The sequence below is a fragment of the Myotis myotis genome, unplaced genomic scaffold, assembly GCF_014108235.1.
Source record: "Myotis myotis isolate mMyoMyo1 unplaced genomic scaffold, mMyoMyo1.p scaffold_m19_p_3, whole genome shotgun sequence".
Classification (NCBI taxonomy): Eukaryota; Metazoa; Chordata; class Mammalia; order Chiroptera; family Vespertilionidae; genus Myotis; species Myotis myotis.
In genome coordinates, this window is record NW_023416335.1 from 25843043 (window position 1) to 25859872 (window position 16830).

The 16830-nt window shown below is 43.6% G+C and overlaps 1 protein-coding gene across 3 annotated transcripts in view; it reads left to right on the plus strand.

Annotated features, from left to right (window-relative positions):
- PSD3 (pleckstrin and Sec7 domain containing 3) overlaps window positions 1-16830 on the plus strand; it is a 430527-nt gene that overhangs the window by 107687 nt on the left and 306010 nt on the right. For all 3 annotated transcript variants that reach the window (XM_036298486.1, XM_036298485.1, XM_036298487.1), the window contains exon 2: window positions 720-828. In XM_036298486.1, the coding sequence (XP_036154379.1) occupies window positions 720-828 (109 nt within the window). The remainder of the gene's footprint in view (window positions 1-719; window positions 829-16830) is intronic.

A 16830-nucleotide genomic window follows, 5' to 3' on the forward strand; every position in this document is an offset into this window, starting at 1 on the left:
GAAATTTCTACTTTATTACTTATTTTTAATCAATCGTAGTCCAGAGAAGAGAGGCCTTCCGCTTTGTGTCATTTGTCTAAAGCAACGAGGAAGAAGATTGTAGGAATTCAGAATCAGGCATGAACTACTTTCACAGTCACCTGTGTAATGTTTCTTTCAAATAAGCAACTTTTAAGAATGCCAGAGGCCACTGGAACAAATCTCAAATTTAAAACAGTTAGAGTGAATGGGATGCTGGGCACTTCTATGCCTTGTTTGGCTGAATGGGGTTCTGGATTAAATAACAATGTGGTCTTTTTTGGGGAAAGACTCCTTTTTGTTGGCGCACTTTAGCAGATCCCACACATAGCAGAAATGTTCCTGCTTTGGGCTGTGGGTAAGATAATTGTTTGGAAAATGAATTGTCTAAAAATAAAACAGTTGTCTAATCGAAAAAAAAGTAATGTAAACCTAATTTTAAAAAATTCTACCATAATTCTGCCTTCCAATCAAGCCAAACTTTTCATGCTTTTTAATTTCCTCATCCACGTTCATGTGTTTATCTTTTCTTACATAGTTGTAATCTTGTAGTCATCCTCTTGCGTTCTGACTTCTGGCAGGGTGTTTTTCATGTTTAGTGGCTGTGTAGCACTGTAGCAAGTCATTGCTTAACCAACTTCTTATTGGTCGGTTTGCTTTAGGATGTATTTTAATTACGCCTTTGTTTTCTGATTTTGCAGGCAGAGACGTTTGTTTGGGTTAACAATGCATCAGCACATTCCCAGAGTGTTGCCAAGGCCAAATATGAATTTTTATTTGGCAAATCTGAAGAGAAAACTCCAGATACTAGTAAGTGTTTCCCTTCCCTCCTCTTTCAAGTCACTGATTAAACTAGAGGGTGGAAAATCTCAGGAGCTGTGAATGCTTCAAGCACCCATTTGAAATCACCTAGAACAGACTACAAGGGTCACATCCTGCATTTCTGAATTCTACATCAGGGGGTGTTAGCATGTCTCGGGAATTAGGAAAGGGATATTGCGTGTGATTAGGAGCCTGGGCTCTGGAGCTAGACTTCTGGAATTTGAAACTGGCCTTGTAACTTATGGGATGTGTGACCGTGAGTAAGTTATCTGATGTATTTGTGGCTTATTTTTCTACTTGGAAAGGAAGATTATAGTGAAGCGTGTCTCAGAATTCTTTTGAGGATTAAGTAAATTGACATATATAAGGCTCTCAGAACCACACTCTGCATGTAGTAACTGCTATAAAAGTGTTGGCTCCTGCTAGTATCATCATATCCCTGACCTTTGAAGTTGACGTTCAGAAGGACAGACCTGACTTTCCTCACTGTCCGAGACTGATTTCTGTTTTGGGTGGACAAGGAATGTGAGCTAATGTAGTTGTTGTTAAGTTGAAAAAGTCAAATAATACATTTGATATATGTTCGGTGGGATTATATAGTGGACCCCAAAATATTTGGGTATATCAAGAATGCAGTGTATACACGGCCATTTAATAATCCCTTTTCCTTAATAATGAATGTCTACTAGATATTTTAATAGTTGGGGACTGTTAGTAAAGTTTAAAACAGCTAAGTTAATTTTAAAAAATCATTCAGGTTTTATCACAGGTCCCGATTTGCTATTTATCTTGGACCATAAATCCCTAACTGTTCGGGGCTTTCGGTTTGGGGCAGTTAGTCATCTATTCACCATTTCTCAGACAGGGAGACTGATTAGACTCACTCCAATATTCCTTCTTGACATAGCCCTAAGTTGGAATGCCACATGGTGATTTTGTGCTGATAAAGCTTGTTTTGACTTGGATAAAACATGATTTTTACTTTGCTATGTAAATCCAATGTCTGCATATCCTCTGACTTACTGGTGGGTGGAGTTTGGTTCTTCTTTACTCATAGGTTTTGCATAGTTTTCCCTGTGTACCGGAGGCAAATCAAAATGACATTTTAAACCCCCATTCCTTATCTGCCCTGGTAAAAATGGTTGGTATTGCTTGTTTTGTGTGATGTTATTCTGCAGGTGTGAATATGTGCATGCATTTATTGACCAGATATACTGAATGAGCACGTATGTGCTGGGCACTGTGAGGGTACAAAGTAGAAGATGCAGTTCCTGCGCTTTAGCTTATTGTTTGGCCGGTGGGAAATGTGTCTGAGAGTGACTGAAGGAAGGGGATGCTCACTGTCAGCTGTGCTTGTGAGGACTCATGGAAGAGGGGAAGTTAATTGGTTCTTAATAACTAGGATCCTGATAGAGTTCTGGGACAGGGCATGGTATGAGGAAGGGTGTGGTGGCAGAAAACATAAATTGTTTGAGGAACAGGGAGGAAACTAGCCTGATTGGTTTGTAAAGCATATCAGTGAGAGATAAGTTTAGAAAGATAACCATTAAGAAAGGGGCAGCCCTGGCCAGTTTGGCTTGTTGGTTAGAGCGAAAGGTCTAGGCAGGGTTTGATTCCTGGTCAAGGGCATGTACGTACCTGAGTTGCAGGCTCCATCCCCAGCCCCTTTCGGGGTGCGTGTGGGAGGCAACCAGTTGATATGTCTCTCAGAGATCGATGTTTCTCTCTCTCTCTCTCCTCCTCCTCCTTCCCTTCCACTCCCTCTAAAAATCAATGGAATAAATATCCTCCAGAGAGGATTACATAAAAAAGGATAGGGGCAGAATCTTGTAGGGCCTTCTAAGGCAGGGTAAAGGAGTTGCATTTTACCCAGTTATGCGAAAAGGAAGTGCCAAGTACTGGATTAGATAGATAAATCAAGATGGATTGATCAGGAAATTGGAATGGGCAACAGATGCTGTTGCTTACCATAAGAGGATAAAAGATGCAAGTTTTTATTGATTTTGGAAAGTCTTTTGCTATCACAAAAAAATGATGGCACATTTTTATCATTTAAAAAATACTCTTGAAGTTGACTTATATAGACCATTCATCGGTCAGCAAAACACTGCTCCCACTTGAAGACCATCGGGAAAGGCAGTAGGGAGAGTAGGACAGTGCTTCTGTTTGACTTTGATTGGTAGACATACCTCTTCACACACAGGATTTTTAAAAGTGGGTTAAGTAAGTAGATTTGAACTATCTTAGTGCGCCAGGAACAGCCACTGGAGAAGTAGAAATGCTGACAGTGATACTCAGGTGGCATCACCGAGATCAGTGAGCTCATTGGGCTCATGATCCCCAGGTAGGCCCAGGGAAAGTGTCGCTGCTCTAGGAAGAGAGCCTTAGACTTTGCCACTGAGCAGGGACTTCACCTGGGTGCAGGTGGGAGGTTCCAGGGAAAACGAGTCAAGATTATTTGCAAGCTGTTGCTTATTGCAGGGATCTTGAACCAGTGACCACCACTTAGGGTGTTGGATGGAGTATGGGAGAACATGTGGATAGTGGGAAGAGTCCTGTGGCTGGGAATTAAAATCTGAATTCTCACTATCTGTTCATCAGTACAGTGCAAGGAAAGAGGGGCCATGCTTCTCTGGCGTCTGTTCTCTGCTGCTTCCTGGGGGTGGCCACAGCTTCCACGAGCTTCTCCAGGGCTGGCGCAGTGTTGGCAATTGTGGAGAGGCTCTGGGCTGAGTGGGACGTCAGTTGTGCTGTGACTCAATGAGGAGGTGACGAGTCGCCAGTGGTAGGTTCACCTCTTCCCTTCCAGTCAGCTGTTAGAACATTCCTGGAACTGCAGAGAGGAAAGGAGGGACTGTAGGAGCCTCACCTGGGCTAACCATAGGCCTGTATTCGTTAGGGGGTAGGTGAGAATGCCTTCCGACTTGCCTCTGACCACACCCCTCCTCTCTGATTGCTGTACTCATGGCCAGCATGGCTTTCTGAACTACTCAGGTAGAATACACGGGTGGCTTCATTGTGGGAAGGTACGCTCTTTGAAGTTTTCCTAAGGCAGCATCAGTGGCCAGGCTCGGTTGGTCTCTTTTGGTCAAAGTCCAGAAGAAAGAAATGCTTGAGGGAGCCTCTGAAGAAGAGTGAGACTGTCCCTTCCTCAGCTTGTAGGGGCAACAGGTGACTTACCAAAGTGTGAGGGAGTGACAGGCCTGTGGATGCTAAGGAGAGGAATCTGCTAACTTCTTACATGAACAGTGGGAAGTTTACAAAATCTCTCTCCCGTGTTCTCTACTGATACATAAACATTTTAAAGATAAGGGAAGTGAACTTCAGGGATATTAAAGAATGTGCCTGAGGGCACATAGCTTAAATGGTGGAGGCCAGGGGAGGAGGAGATGGGGCTGGGGGTTGACACCATGGTTTTACAGAGTTGGGGGGTGAGGGCAGGGAGGGAGGGGGGCGAGGGCAGGGGGAGGGTCACTCAGGTAGAATTGAAACCCAAGCCTGCAGCACAGGTGGGGTGGAGGTCAAGTGTCCAAGTGTATCTTCACGTGAATCTAGAAAGTGACACAAAACTGGTGTTGGATGGGTAAAAGCCTGCAAGTTAGTGCCAAAGTCAGTGCAAAACCACCCTGTGAAAGGGACCCTTTCACAGCCCAGGACACAGAGGGCTCCCCTATGAATAAATAAATCAGTAATCCCTGAGATCTGTGAGCTCACAGTAAATGGTATAAACGATGAAAAGGAAGGGAATTCTATGGAAGGAGTCAGCATGCACTACAAGTAGAGAAACAGAACCAAGGACTAGAGATAATAGAATGTCCTGAAATGGTAAAATTGGTTTGTTTAAAAGATAAAAGAGGGAAAAGAAACCATTGTGGTTAAAGAGGAAAGTAGGAAGTAGAGACATGTCTATTTGAACAAAAACCAAATGTAATGTACAGAAAACGAAAAATACGGATAGTGAAATTTTAAAAAAATGGTTGGGGTAAGTGTACATTATTGAGTTTATATTTGGTAGGGACCGAAACTCCCTGCTTCCCCCCCGCCCCCCCGCTGCTTATCAAATGTTATCTGTAGAAAAGTGAGAAGGAGGAGGGGGAAAAAGAGCATCTATAACTCCAAGCAATATGTTCTCATTTTGGTAGCATTTATTTCTGATTTTTATTGGTGTGTTTCATACCCCAAAGTGCACACACATTTCTTCATTATTCAGGAAATATATGAGGGGTTGCTCTGTGCCAGGCATTGTTCTAGGTCTTTGGGATAGAGCATTGAACAAAACTAAAATCCCTGTTTAACAAATTGCCTAACAGCTAGATTGCGCCAGTTCAGACTTTACTCTTCGGTGCCTCAGCGCCCACCTCCCCACACGCTCGTCTGCACCGAGTAATTATTAACCTGTGCCCGACTTACTGGGGGGGAAGGGACTGACCAGTGATGGCGAACCTATGAACGTGTGTTAGAGGTGACACGCGAACTCATTTTTTTGGTTGATTTTTCTTTGTTAAATGGCATTTAAATATATAAAACAAATATCAAAAATATAAGTCTTTGTTTTACTATGGTGGCAAATATCAAAAAATTTCTATATGTGACACGGCACCAGAGTTAAGATAGGGTTTTTCAAAATGCTGACACGCCGAGCTCAAAAGGTTCACCATCACTGGATTAGCCTTTAGTCCCCCAGATGTAAGCATTCATTTTTTTTATGTTAAATACGAATTTGAAGTTGTTATTACCAAAATAATACTCGTGTATAATCTGAAAAATGTAAGTTTGACTGAAAGTGTGCATGGCCAAAGCGAGTCACTGCTTCACCGCTTCCCATCTCCGGGACACACACTTTAGTCTCTCAACCTCAGGAGCCTTCCCAGTGGCAGTGACTTTTGCTTATTGCATTTTTCTCCCTCCCTCTCTCCCTCCCTCCCTCCCTCCCTTCCTTTCTTTCTTCCCTCCTCCCTCCCTCCCTCCCTCCCTCCCTCCCTCCCTTCCTTCCTTCCTTCCTTCCTTCCCTTTCTTGTTTTTAAAGCTATTTTGGTAGTTGCCTCATAGATAATATACTTACATCTGTATTTATTATCTATTTAAAAAAGCATCTATTCTGTAATATGGCAAAGGGGGAATTTGGCTCACATATTCTATCTACTCCCACATACCAAAAGCTGTATTTTAATTTTCCTTAGTTATATTTATGGTTTTTAAGTATGAATATTTGAACCTATTCCTGAAACCCTTGGTTCTAAGAGTCACTCAGGACATTCTCATGTAAACGGAGACTGCAGTGGCTCTGCACGCCCCTCCAGCTTTCCTGCCCCATGTTAAGCCTCCATCCGTCTTACCTTTAGTTTTACATTCTGTCCTGAAACTGTAACAAAATCATTTTGTGCTTTCTCTTCAGGTTGATGCAAAAAAAATTTTTTAAAGCACCAACATGTACAGAATATACAGAATGCGGCATCCAAGTAGTCTAGTTGGAACCGCAGGGAAGAAAGCATGTCCTTAACGTCTGCTGCTCAAGGGATGGCACAGCCCCCAGAGCAGAGAGGAGGAGTAAGGGGAGGGCAGCACGTGCTTACCGCACAGCGCACTGCTTGGCTGTTAGCGCTTCCCTTCCTCACCAGGTGTGACGGTATTATTTGTAACTGCCCCTTCATTTTCATCTTGAAGACATTCTTTTTAGGAACTTCTGACAGTTTGTTCTGAATTGTGTCCTAAGTCTTCTAGGCGTTTATACAGCTGTTCTCCTTCGACTTTGACAACATTCTTCATTGCATTCTTGATTAGATGTACTGCTTGGATTCCATGCCACATTCTTGGGGTCCTTTTCTTTTTTCTGGAGTATATCCTTTAGGAATACTTGCGGAGAGATTCTGAGATGGATAACATCCTTAAAACTTTGAATGTGTGAATATGACTATTTTGTTTTGATGCTTCATTGCGCCTAGGTTCAGCTCATTTCCCTTCAAAATTCGGAAGCATCATTTCGCTCTCCGTAGGCATCCACTGGACTGAGGCTTGTGTGATCGGCTCCTTCTGTCTAGACCCTTTGAAGGGTGTTCGTACCCAGCCCTCTGGCATGTCAGGAGATGTGACATCTAGAAACATTTGTTCTATTACATTTTTATCCCCCCCCCCCCGCTCTTTTATGGTTTTTACTTCTGAAATTACTACTAGATGGATGTTGGTACCCCTGGATTGGATTAATCTTAGATGCCTCTTAATTTTTCACCTTTTTTCTAGTAACATTTTTATTTTGATAATTATATTTACAGTTTCAAGAGCTCTTTCCTATTCTCTGATCACTCAGTTTTCATTCAGTCTGTTCTTTTATGGAGTCACTAGAGGCCCAATGCATGAAATTCATGCAAAGGTAGGCCTTCCTTCCCCTTGCTGCCAGCACCCGGGCTTCCCTCTGGCTGCTGGTACCCGGGTTTCCCTTTGGCTGCTGGCACCTGGGATCTGGGCTTCCCTCGGCTGCTGGCAGCTGGCCCCACCCCCCCACCTGCACCCGCCTGGTGCTGCCTGTGTCTGCTGCCACCCCCCCTTCCCCTTTGGTTAATTGCCCTGGGCCTCTCTCTGCGGGGTGATCGTGGGGCGATGGCGGGGGGCCCATCCCTCTTCCATCCTCCCTCCCCAATCGCATCGCACCTGCCTTGGCTGGCCTGGCCCCAGTGCGTGTCATAGAGTGGTCGTCTGGACGGTCTTTCTGCTGTTTGGCCGTTCAGTCGATTTGCATATTATGCTTTTATTATTATAGATTACAATCTTGAATCTCTCTAAGGAATTAATTAGAATTTGTTTTCCAAGATTACTTTCTGTTTCTGGAATTTTTGCTTCATCCAGGGTCAGTTCTGTTTCATTAAGTCTTGGGACTTCTCTTGAAAGCCACTATTTTTTCTCAAATGTCTGTGGGAGTTTGTTTTTCTATTCATATGCATGAATGAAAAACTGAGTTCCCAAATATAGACAGCTGGGGTTTCTCTGTATGTGTGGCGAGTGTCCCCAGCAGGCTTCTTCCCTGTATAGAGGAGGCTGAGCAGACTCTCGGTGAGGCCAGGTATGCTGTGCAGACTGGCATAGGGGCAGTGGGTGGCTGCCTATTGTATTATACCCAGACTAAGTGCTTGATGCCAGCAAGCCTCTGGGTAGGGGAGGGAGCGTGGAGGGAGCCAATGTGGGACACTGCTCTGTAGATAATTCTTTATAATTCTTCAGTTAATTACAGTTGACATCTGTTCTTCCCATTCCAGGTATGGATACCTGCCAACTCTCGGCTTTTAGCTTCTCTGCGTCTCCACTGTTAGGATGACTGCGGCTGTCTGGGTTGTGCTTCTGCTTTATTTTGTCCGTGGTTATAGTGCCAGCCCTTTTAGTATGACAAACTCATGAAAGTCTCAAGCTTAATAATGCTTCTCCTCTTGTCAGCATGGTGATGAATTTATTTTCTTTTGAAATTTGTTGTTGCCATTTTAGTAGGACTTAGGAGAGGAGGAAAACTTGCGTCCCACTGCCGTAGTGACCCAGAAGCCCGAATAATTCTTTTTCTCTTCAGTTTTATTATAATTGACAAATAACATTGTATAAGTTTAAGGCGTATGGTGTACTGATTTGATATGTGTATAGATTATAAAATGAATACTGCATTAAGGTTAGTTAGCCTACCCATCACCTCACATGGTTGCCTTTTTTTGTCGTGAGCACATTTAAGATTTACTCTCTTAGCAAATTTCAAGTATATAATACAGTCTTGTTAACTATGGTCAGCATGCTGTACTTATATCACCAGACCTTATTCATCTTATAGCTGAAGTCTGTACCTCTGGACCAACATCTCCCCATTCCCCATCCCCACCCTGGGAACCACTAGTGTACTCTGTTTCTAGGAGTTTGTCTTTCTTAGATTCCACATATAAGTGAGATCATTTGGTATTTGTCTTTCTCTGTCTCACTTACCTTACTTAGCATAATGTCCTCAAGGTCCATCAGTGCTGTTGCAAATGGTAGGATTTTCTTTTTTCTTGCAGATGAATAATAATCAATTACACACAAACACACACACACAGAGCACACAGCACATCTTTATTCATTCATCTATTGATGAATACTTTGGTTCTGTTCATGTCTTAGCTGTTGTGAATAATGCTGCAATGAACACTAAGATGTGGATACCATTTTGATATACTGATTTTATTTCCCTTAGATATATGACCAGAAGTGAGATAGGTTTTAAATAGCTTTATTGGGATAAAATTTATATAACAAACAGCTAAACCATTTTAGGTATAAAACTTAGTGGTTTTTAGTCTGTTCACAGAGTTGTGGGTCTATCACCACACTTAACTTTAGAGCATTTCATCACCCCAAGAAGAAAAGACTGCGCCCACAAGCGGTTACTCTGCATCCTCTCCCTTCACCAGGCAGACTTCTGTATGTTTGGCCCTGTGGACTTGCTTAATCTGGACATTTCATATAAATGGAATCATAGTATGTGGTCTTTTGTGACCAGTTTTTTCATTTCTTACATTGTTCTCATCCATGCTATAGCATGTGTCACTACATTATTCCACAATAAGAAATTGTGGAATAATATTCCATTAAAATTGAACAGGCCACATTTTATTCATCGTTTGATGGACATTTGGTTGCTTCCACTTTTTGGCTCATAGGAACAATTGCTGGGCCATATGGTGATTGTATTGTTAGGATTTTGAGAAACTTCTAAATTGTTTTCCACAGTGGCTATACCATTGTACCTTCCCACTAGCTGTGTGTGTGGGTTCCTGTTTCTCCACATTCTCACGAACACTTGTTTTCATCATTTTTATTATAACCATCCTAGTGGATGCAAAGTGGTGTCTCATTGTAGTTTTGTTTGCAATTTCTGAATGACTAATGGTTTTGAGAATCTTTTCATGTGCTTACTGGATTGTGCCAGGCCAGCGCAGCCAAGGGTTTGGTGAGCCTGAGGGAGGGCAGCAAAGGATTTAGAAAAGACAAAGAGAATAAGCTGGGTCTACTAGGTGGATCTTCCTGTGCCTGGCTGAGGCCACAGAGAGAGATCCAGAGGGCAAGCTGAGCCTTTATCTTATAGCCAGAGGTAAACAAGGTAGTGGTCACCACAGTTACAGTGTTCTTGTGAGTTTCACTTGTTTTGGCAGCACTTGCTGCACCTCCCACAGCCCATTAGCTACCCAGAGAGGATCTAGGGAGCTCATAAGATCAAGCTTAATTATGTTAAGAGGGCTGTGCCCTCCCTCTAAATTGGGAATTGTTTGTGGCTTTGTCAGCAGGACAGTCAGAGGCTTAACCCTATAGCGGCTCCCTACATCGGATTATTTATATCTTTAGAGAAGTGTCTTTGAGCTGTGCTTTGCCTTTCTATGATTTTAATTGGTTTGCCTTTCTATGATTGGGTTGTAAGAGTTCCTTATATATTCTGTATATACATCCCTTATCAGATAGATTATTTGCAAATTTTTCTCCCATTGGGTGGGTTGTCTTCACTTCCTTGATAGTATCTTTGGCAGCATAAACGTTTTTAATTTTGATCTCATTCAGTTTATGTCTTCTTTTATTGCTTTGGTGACATACTGAAGAAATTACTGCCTAATCCAAGGTCAGTAAGATGTATTTCTATAGTTTCTTCTAAGTTTTATGGTTCTAATTTACATTTAGGTCTGTGATCCAATTTGAGTTACTTTTTGCTTATGCTGCGAGGAACAAGCTGAATAATTCTTAGTGATAGATAGATAGATAGATAGATATGTTGGGTAAATGTAGAGCATCTTACTCATTTGGGTGGACTGAATTCCTCGAGCGCAAGATGCAAAAAAGTAGCTTTGCTGCTTAACCCTATTTAAGTAGGGTCAGAGGACCCAGGAAGCTAGGAGTCATTGCTTTAGGAAAAATGTGGGTTGGTGTAGAAAACCACACGTGTACAAAGCAACAATGGCAAATCCACTAATTCCAGGATGTTCTGTTGAGTTCTCTTCTTGTCTCCACCTCAGATGCAAGTTGGTTTATAATTTGATGCTTATTCCTTTAGTAAATCTCTTTTTGGCACATTCTTTCTCTGAGAGGGCCCACATATTCTTTAGTTTGCTTCTTCTTTCCACTTTCCAGCCCCCTTCCTACCCATTCTGGCAAGCAGAAAAACGGCTTTAAAGCATAATAAACAAGCATATATTAGACTAGCTCACCATTCCTTGGCCTTTAATAAATTGGTCGGATGTCCTCTGCTATCTTAGCTACTCCACAGACCCTGCTGGATGGGCAGCAGTTTTAGTGGTCTGTTTTGATTTGGCAAAGTGGGCCAGGAAGGGACTGTGAACTTTCTCTGTGGCTGTAAGGAGTCAGTGCTTTCACCATAGCCCACCTTGGCCCGCATGTTTGCACACTGAGCTGCCTCATCGGGCTGCCTGGTGTTTCATATGCTGAGAGAGCTGAGGAGCGTTGCAGACATCAGTCTGGAGGGCATGCAAAGCTTATTCCTACTGGCTGTTCAGAACAGCATTTACTTTTGCTAGGAGAGTCATTATTTTTTGAACCAGCGTCATTGTAGTTTTTTTTCTTTAGGAGCTATTGAAAAGCTGAGGAGCAGAGTTTGACTTTTTTGAGAGTGGAATCAGATCAACTCTGGCGCAGCTTTGGAACAGCGCGTCTGTGTTAGAATAGAGAGTTTTTATCTTCAGAAACACGCAGCGCTAGTGTAATTGTGGTTCAAGTTTTTTCATGTAGTTTAAGGATTCATTTTTAAAGATTCCCATGTAGCCATTAAGGATTCGTTTTTAAAGATTTCCCTCTTCGTGTGTTTATATTGTAGAGCTAGTCTTTTCTCGACTTACATAACTCTTTGGGTGCTGTTGGGATGTTTTAGAATAAATTTGGGTCCCTGAATAAAATGTTTTCTTGTCAGGTGTACAAACTGCTTTACAAAGTAAAGCTTTTAGCAGTGTCTTCCTTCATTGTTCCTTAAATCAACCACCTCATCTTAAGTTTCCTTTTATTTTTAGACAGGAGGTATCTTTTCCCTTTTATTTTGTACAGCAAAGGTCACATACTGTCATCTTTCACGTTTTATTTAGCATAGCCAATGTTTTGTGAAAAAATTGAGCTAACTTTTCAAAATTGGGAGATTTCGCCTAAAATCCCTGATTTCAAGCTTCTGTTGAAAAATCCGAGACTGCAGCACCGAGCGAGCATTATCACTGGCGCTGAACAGCAACCGTGCCGTCAGAGCCCAGGCGCCCCAATTGCCAGTCAGCAGCCCTCCTGTGTTGCCTCCGGTTCACATTTATGTCACCTCCCCGAGGCTGTCGGCACCTGGGCTTCTGGGTCTCAGCCTTCAAGTCACAGTAGCGTATGACTACACTCCTCGTCTGGTTTCCAGGCATGATCCTCACAGTCATGCTCTCAACCCTGAATAGCACCCAAAGGTGGATATGGCGTGGAGCTAATGCACAGGGCTTTCCCAAGACTTTAGAGACCTAACCGTTTGTCGTCTTTGTCTTAATAAGAGCATCCAAATGGTATAATGTGCAGGAGCCACAAAACTGCAACTATCCCTTCCAGCAAGAGAAGCACTGGCAGACCTTTGAAAAAGAATAAAGATTCTTGGGCCCCATCTTCTGTGCGCAGTAAAAATCTTGGGATAAGGGACCCAGGCATCTCTCAGCTTTTAAGCAGCTCCCCAGGTGGTGATTATGATGGACACACAGGCCTAAGAACTGTATTTAAAAGTAATTACTTGAGCTATTTATAAACCATCTTAACACTGAAAAGACTCATTATGGAATTCTTTGAACTACTGACATTCAACGCTAAAGTGCTTAGGTACCATGGCTAATTGAACAGCAGACATTTAAGTGAGAGGACATCTCTGAACCTGAACTGTACTGCCATTAGGAAAATGCGAGTTGATTGTAAAAGAAATAGCACGCATTAGTTTTTCAGGAATCTGTGAAGAAGGTTTCTCATGTCTGTGATGGTTGTGCATTCATGTGGAATTTCACCAGAACTTTCTGTTATGCTCACATTCACGCAAATATTTGCTTTGGAAAATGTATAGGGGATCAGGCAGAGATTCTGGGGTTGCTATAATGTAAGGTTGCACAGGGTTAAAGTACTATTGCAGCCTCTATTCTGATTGCTTGGGGGGCTGGGGGGGGGGTTGAATGGTTGTTTTAAAACAGCGGTTTAGATACTTGTGGGGATGTTTTTAATTGTCACAATAACTGGGGGTGAGTGTTGGCTACTGGCCTTAAGTGGGTAAGGCCAGGGCTGCTAGGCATCTTGTAGTGCATGGAGGGTGCAGCTCAAGGGAGGGTTATTTCATGTGCTACTCGTCTTTGAATGTCCAGTTGGACATCCATGTCGGGAAACACATGTTCCCAGTGATCTGGAGTTGGGCTATATAAACTTTTTTTTGCATGGTTTTAAATATCAGTGAATTTTCAAGGGCTATAACTGCCATGTGAGTCAAGGGAAGATTTTGTAGTTGCCCCCACTTATCCATGGGGGATACGTCCTTTGACCCCTAGAGGGTGCCTGAAATCGCATGTAGTACTGCACCCTATATACTAGTATACTGCTTTTTTCCTATACAGGGGTACATGCATACCTATGAAACCTTCATGTATAAATTAGACTCTAAAGGAGATGAACAACAATCACTAATAATAAAATAGAACATTGTAACAGTATAGTGTATTGAAAGTTATGTGAACGTGATTTCTCTTAAAATATCTTATTGTACGGACTCACCCTTCATTGCCTTGTGATGCGATGAGATGATAAAGTAGGTGAATGAAACATAAAGTAAGTTACACACAAGCACTGTGATCCCTTGACAGTTGATCTGATAACCGAGACGGCTACTGCGTGACTAGCTGGGAGGCAGAGTATAGGGCATGGGCGCGCTGGGTAAAGAAATGATTCACCTCCCAGGCAGAATGGAGCAGGACAGAGCCAGGTTTCCTCATGCTGCTCAGAACAGTGCACATTTAAAACTTTTGAATTGTTTATTTCTGGAACTTTCCATTTAGTATTTTCAGATCGTGGTTGTCTGAAAGTAACTAAAACCATGGAAGGTGACACCGCTGATAAGTTGGGACTACTGTACTTTGTTGTGTTTGGAAATTTACTAAAAATTGTTACCATTTCCAGATATCACAAGGCAATGCTCCTGCTATTGAGTCAACTCAACACACCTGGGCCAGTGTAGACTTGAGCCTGGCTCTCAGGTGACTCTGTGTTTAGGTACAAGCAAGTATGTGACTGACCTGAGCATTTAACTACGGAAATCATTTTACTTTTATTTTTTTGTATTACATTTAGTAAACCACTGAAGTATCATGTTTAATAAATCATTATATTGATTGTTTTGAATTCTGTATTTAGGCAGGTTATGCTTTTATGAAGTTCACTTAGAATAATAAAGGAGGTGTTGCAAAATATTGTTATAAAAAGGTATTTTTGCTCTTACAGAGTTGAGATTGATATTTTAAACACATTAGATTGACTTGGGGAAGATTTGAAAATGATGCTGTGAGCCTCCCGGATTGAGCCGTTCTCTAGGAAATTCTAGGGAGTCTGCGACCCTTTCCATTTCATGGCACACTGAGGAAGTGACACACTTGGTGGTGCACACTCGGGTGGATGGAGGCAGTGCTTCAGGCTGCGGGGGGCTGTGTCTGGGGATTCTGGTGGCTCCAGTCCTGCCCCAACTCCTAGCAGTGCTTGTACTGACACCGCTGGGGATGCTCATTTAACATTTGGATTCTTCCTTTCACAATGTGTGTGTATATCAAATCATCGCCTTGTACACGTAAAATTTTACAATTTTATTTGTCAGACCTCAGTAAAGCTGAAAAAACAATCGGATTCTTGAACCTCCCTGCAGTAACCCAAAAATCTACTGTAATGAGCTCCCGGATGATTCTCCCAGGGGGCTCTTGGACAGCACGGTGAGCAGTCAGCCCTGCTCCTCAGGGTGGGTGCGGCAGCACGTGGTGTCCCACAGAGACCCAGAGCCAGGAGAGGCCAGGCTCCTTCCTGGGGTGGGCGAGGCCATGCTAAGGGTTTTCCGAGACACAGTGCAGATTCAGAACTCTGGTTTGGCTGGGTTTGCCCTTCCCCGAGAGCGGCGGTCTGGTGGGAAATGGTAGAGCAGACGCTGCCGAGAGCCTGACGCCCAAGAAGAGCTCGTCTTGCTCCCGTCACATGAATGTGAACGCTGAGGGGCTACGTCCTAAGGAGCTGAGCACGTTTCCAGGTGAGGTACAGATCCACGCCAGGTCGTCTTTGAAAATCATGAAGAAAGAGAAAAGTGCTAAAAATTTTTGAGAGGTAAAACCTAGTTTTAGAAAGGAGATTGTAGAAACTGGTGAGTTAAGGTCATGTTCAGCCAGATTTTAGGGGATTATTAAAAGTGTTGGGGGAGTGGGGAGTCCTCCCCAGATAGGCGCTGGCACGGGGTCTAAAGGAGGAATGGTGGGAACCTGAGGCTGAAGTTGAGGATGCCCAGGAGGGTGGGGGTGGGGTACGGGAGGGTGGGGGGAGTTTGACAGGTTAGTGGAACTGGGAGTTATCTGGGGTGGCTGTAAGCCCACATGTTATTAACATTATTAACATTCCCTGAAGGGATGTTATTGGAATACAGCTGGGGAAATGCTGATGTGCTGGAGACAGGCCTGGGCAAAGAATCAAGAGCCTGGGTTTTCATTTGTGTCAGGTATCAGATGCCAAAAGCTTCCTTCAATACAAGCGAAGGCACTCCTGAGGGTGTTTACCTTCGCGGGAGGCAGGAAGATCAGTGGCTCCAGGCTGGAGATGGAGAGAGAAAGCATGCACTCTGGTTGGGGAAACGGACACGGAATGTGAGGATCACAGCACAGTGTGTTGCCTGCGGTAGAGGCGAGGACGGGGAGCTTTGGGAGGCTACGGAAGGCACACCTAAGTTCCCCAGGAGGGAGGGCTTCTGGAAGAGCGATTGCCGAGCAGCCTTTTTAGGGTAAGGTGCTGGGTGCTGGGAAGAAACAGGTGCAGACAGTGCTGTGAATAATACTGTTCTGAGCAGCTGGTGTCAACAGGAGGCGCCAGGGAGAAGGCTCCCGCCAGGCAAGGACCAGGGTGCAGACCTGTGTGCCGTGCTAAGGAGTGTGCATTTTACTGATTTAAAAAAATAATGAATTGGCTCTGCATTTGGGATTTAGGAAATCGGTCTGGAAACTGTAGAGATTGGGTTGCAGTTAAGGAAAGGTGAGATTGGAGGCACTGTGCCTCGTTAGGAAGGTACACACACACACACACACACGTCAGTGACTTAAACAAAAGTTTTCTCTTCTCTTCCATGAGAGGAATCCAGATGATTCCGAACTGGGCTGGTGGTCCTGACTCCTTTGGGCTGGTTGGTCTGCCTGCCTTGGAACATTTCTCATCTCGTCTTGTGCTTGCTTGAGCTCCAGCCGAATTTCTGAGAGCAGGAAAGCCAGGGCTGGTTTTGCTCAGTGATTAGAGTGTCAGCCTGCAGACCGAAGAGTCTTGGGTTCGATTCCAGTCAAAGGCACAGCATGTACCTTGGTGGCAGGCTCTATCCCGGTCCTGTTGGGCACGTGCCGGAGGCAAACCAATCGATGTGTTTCACATCAGTGTTTCTCTCTCTGTGTCTCTTCCACTCTCTCTCTCTTAAAAAAAAACAAACAAAAACCCTCAGATGAGGATTAACAAAACAACAACAAATCCCTTCCTCCTAAGAGCAGGAAGGAGGAAGAGGAGGTTACGAAGGGCAAAGGGGCTTGTGCTGTGGTAATTTAAGGATATTTTTGGAGGAATCACCGCAGAGCACTTTCAGTTACAGCTCCTCGTTTATGCCGTGGTGCCATGGCCACAGTTAGCTGCAAGGGACGTGCGGGAAATGTCATCCTTATTCTGGGTTGCCACCGGCCCAGCTGGAGATTGGGAGTTCGGTCACTGAGAGAGGAGGAGTGGACAGCG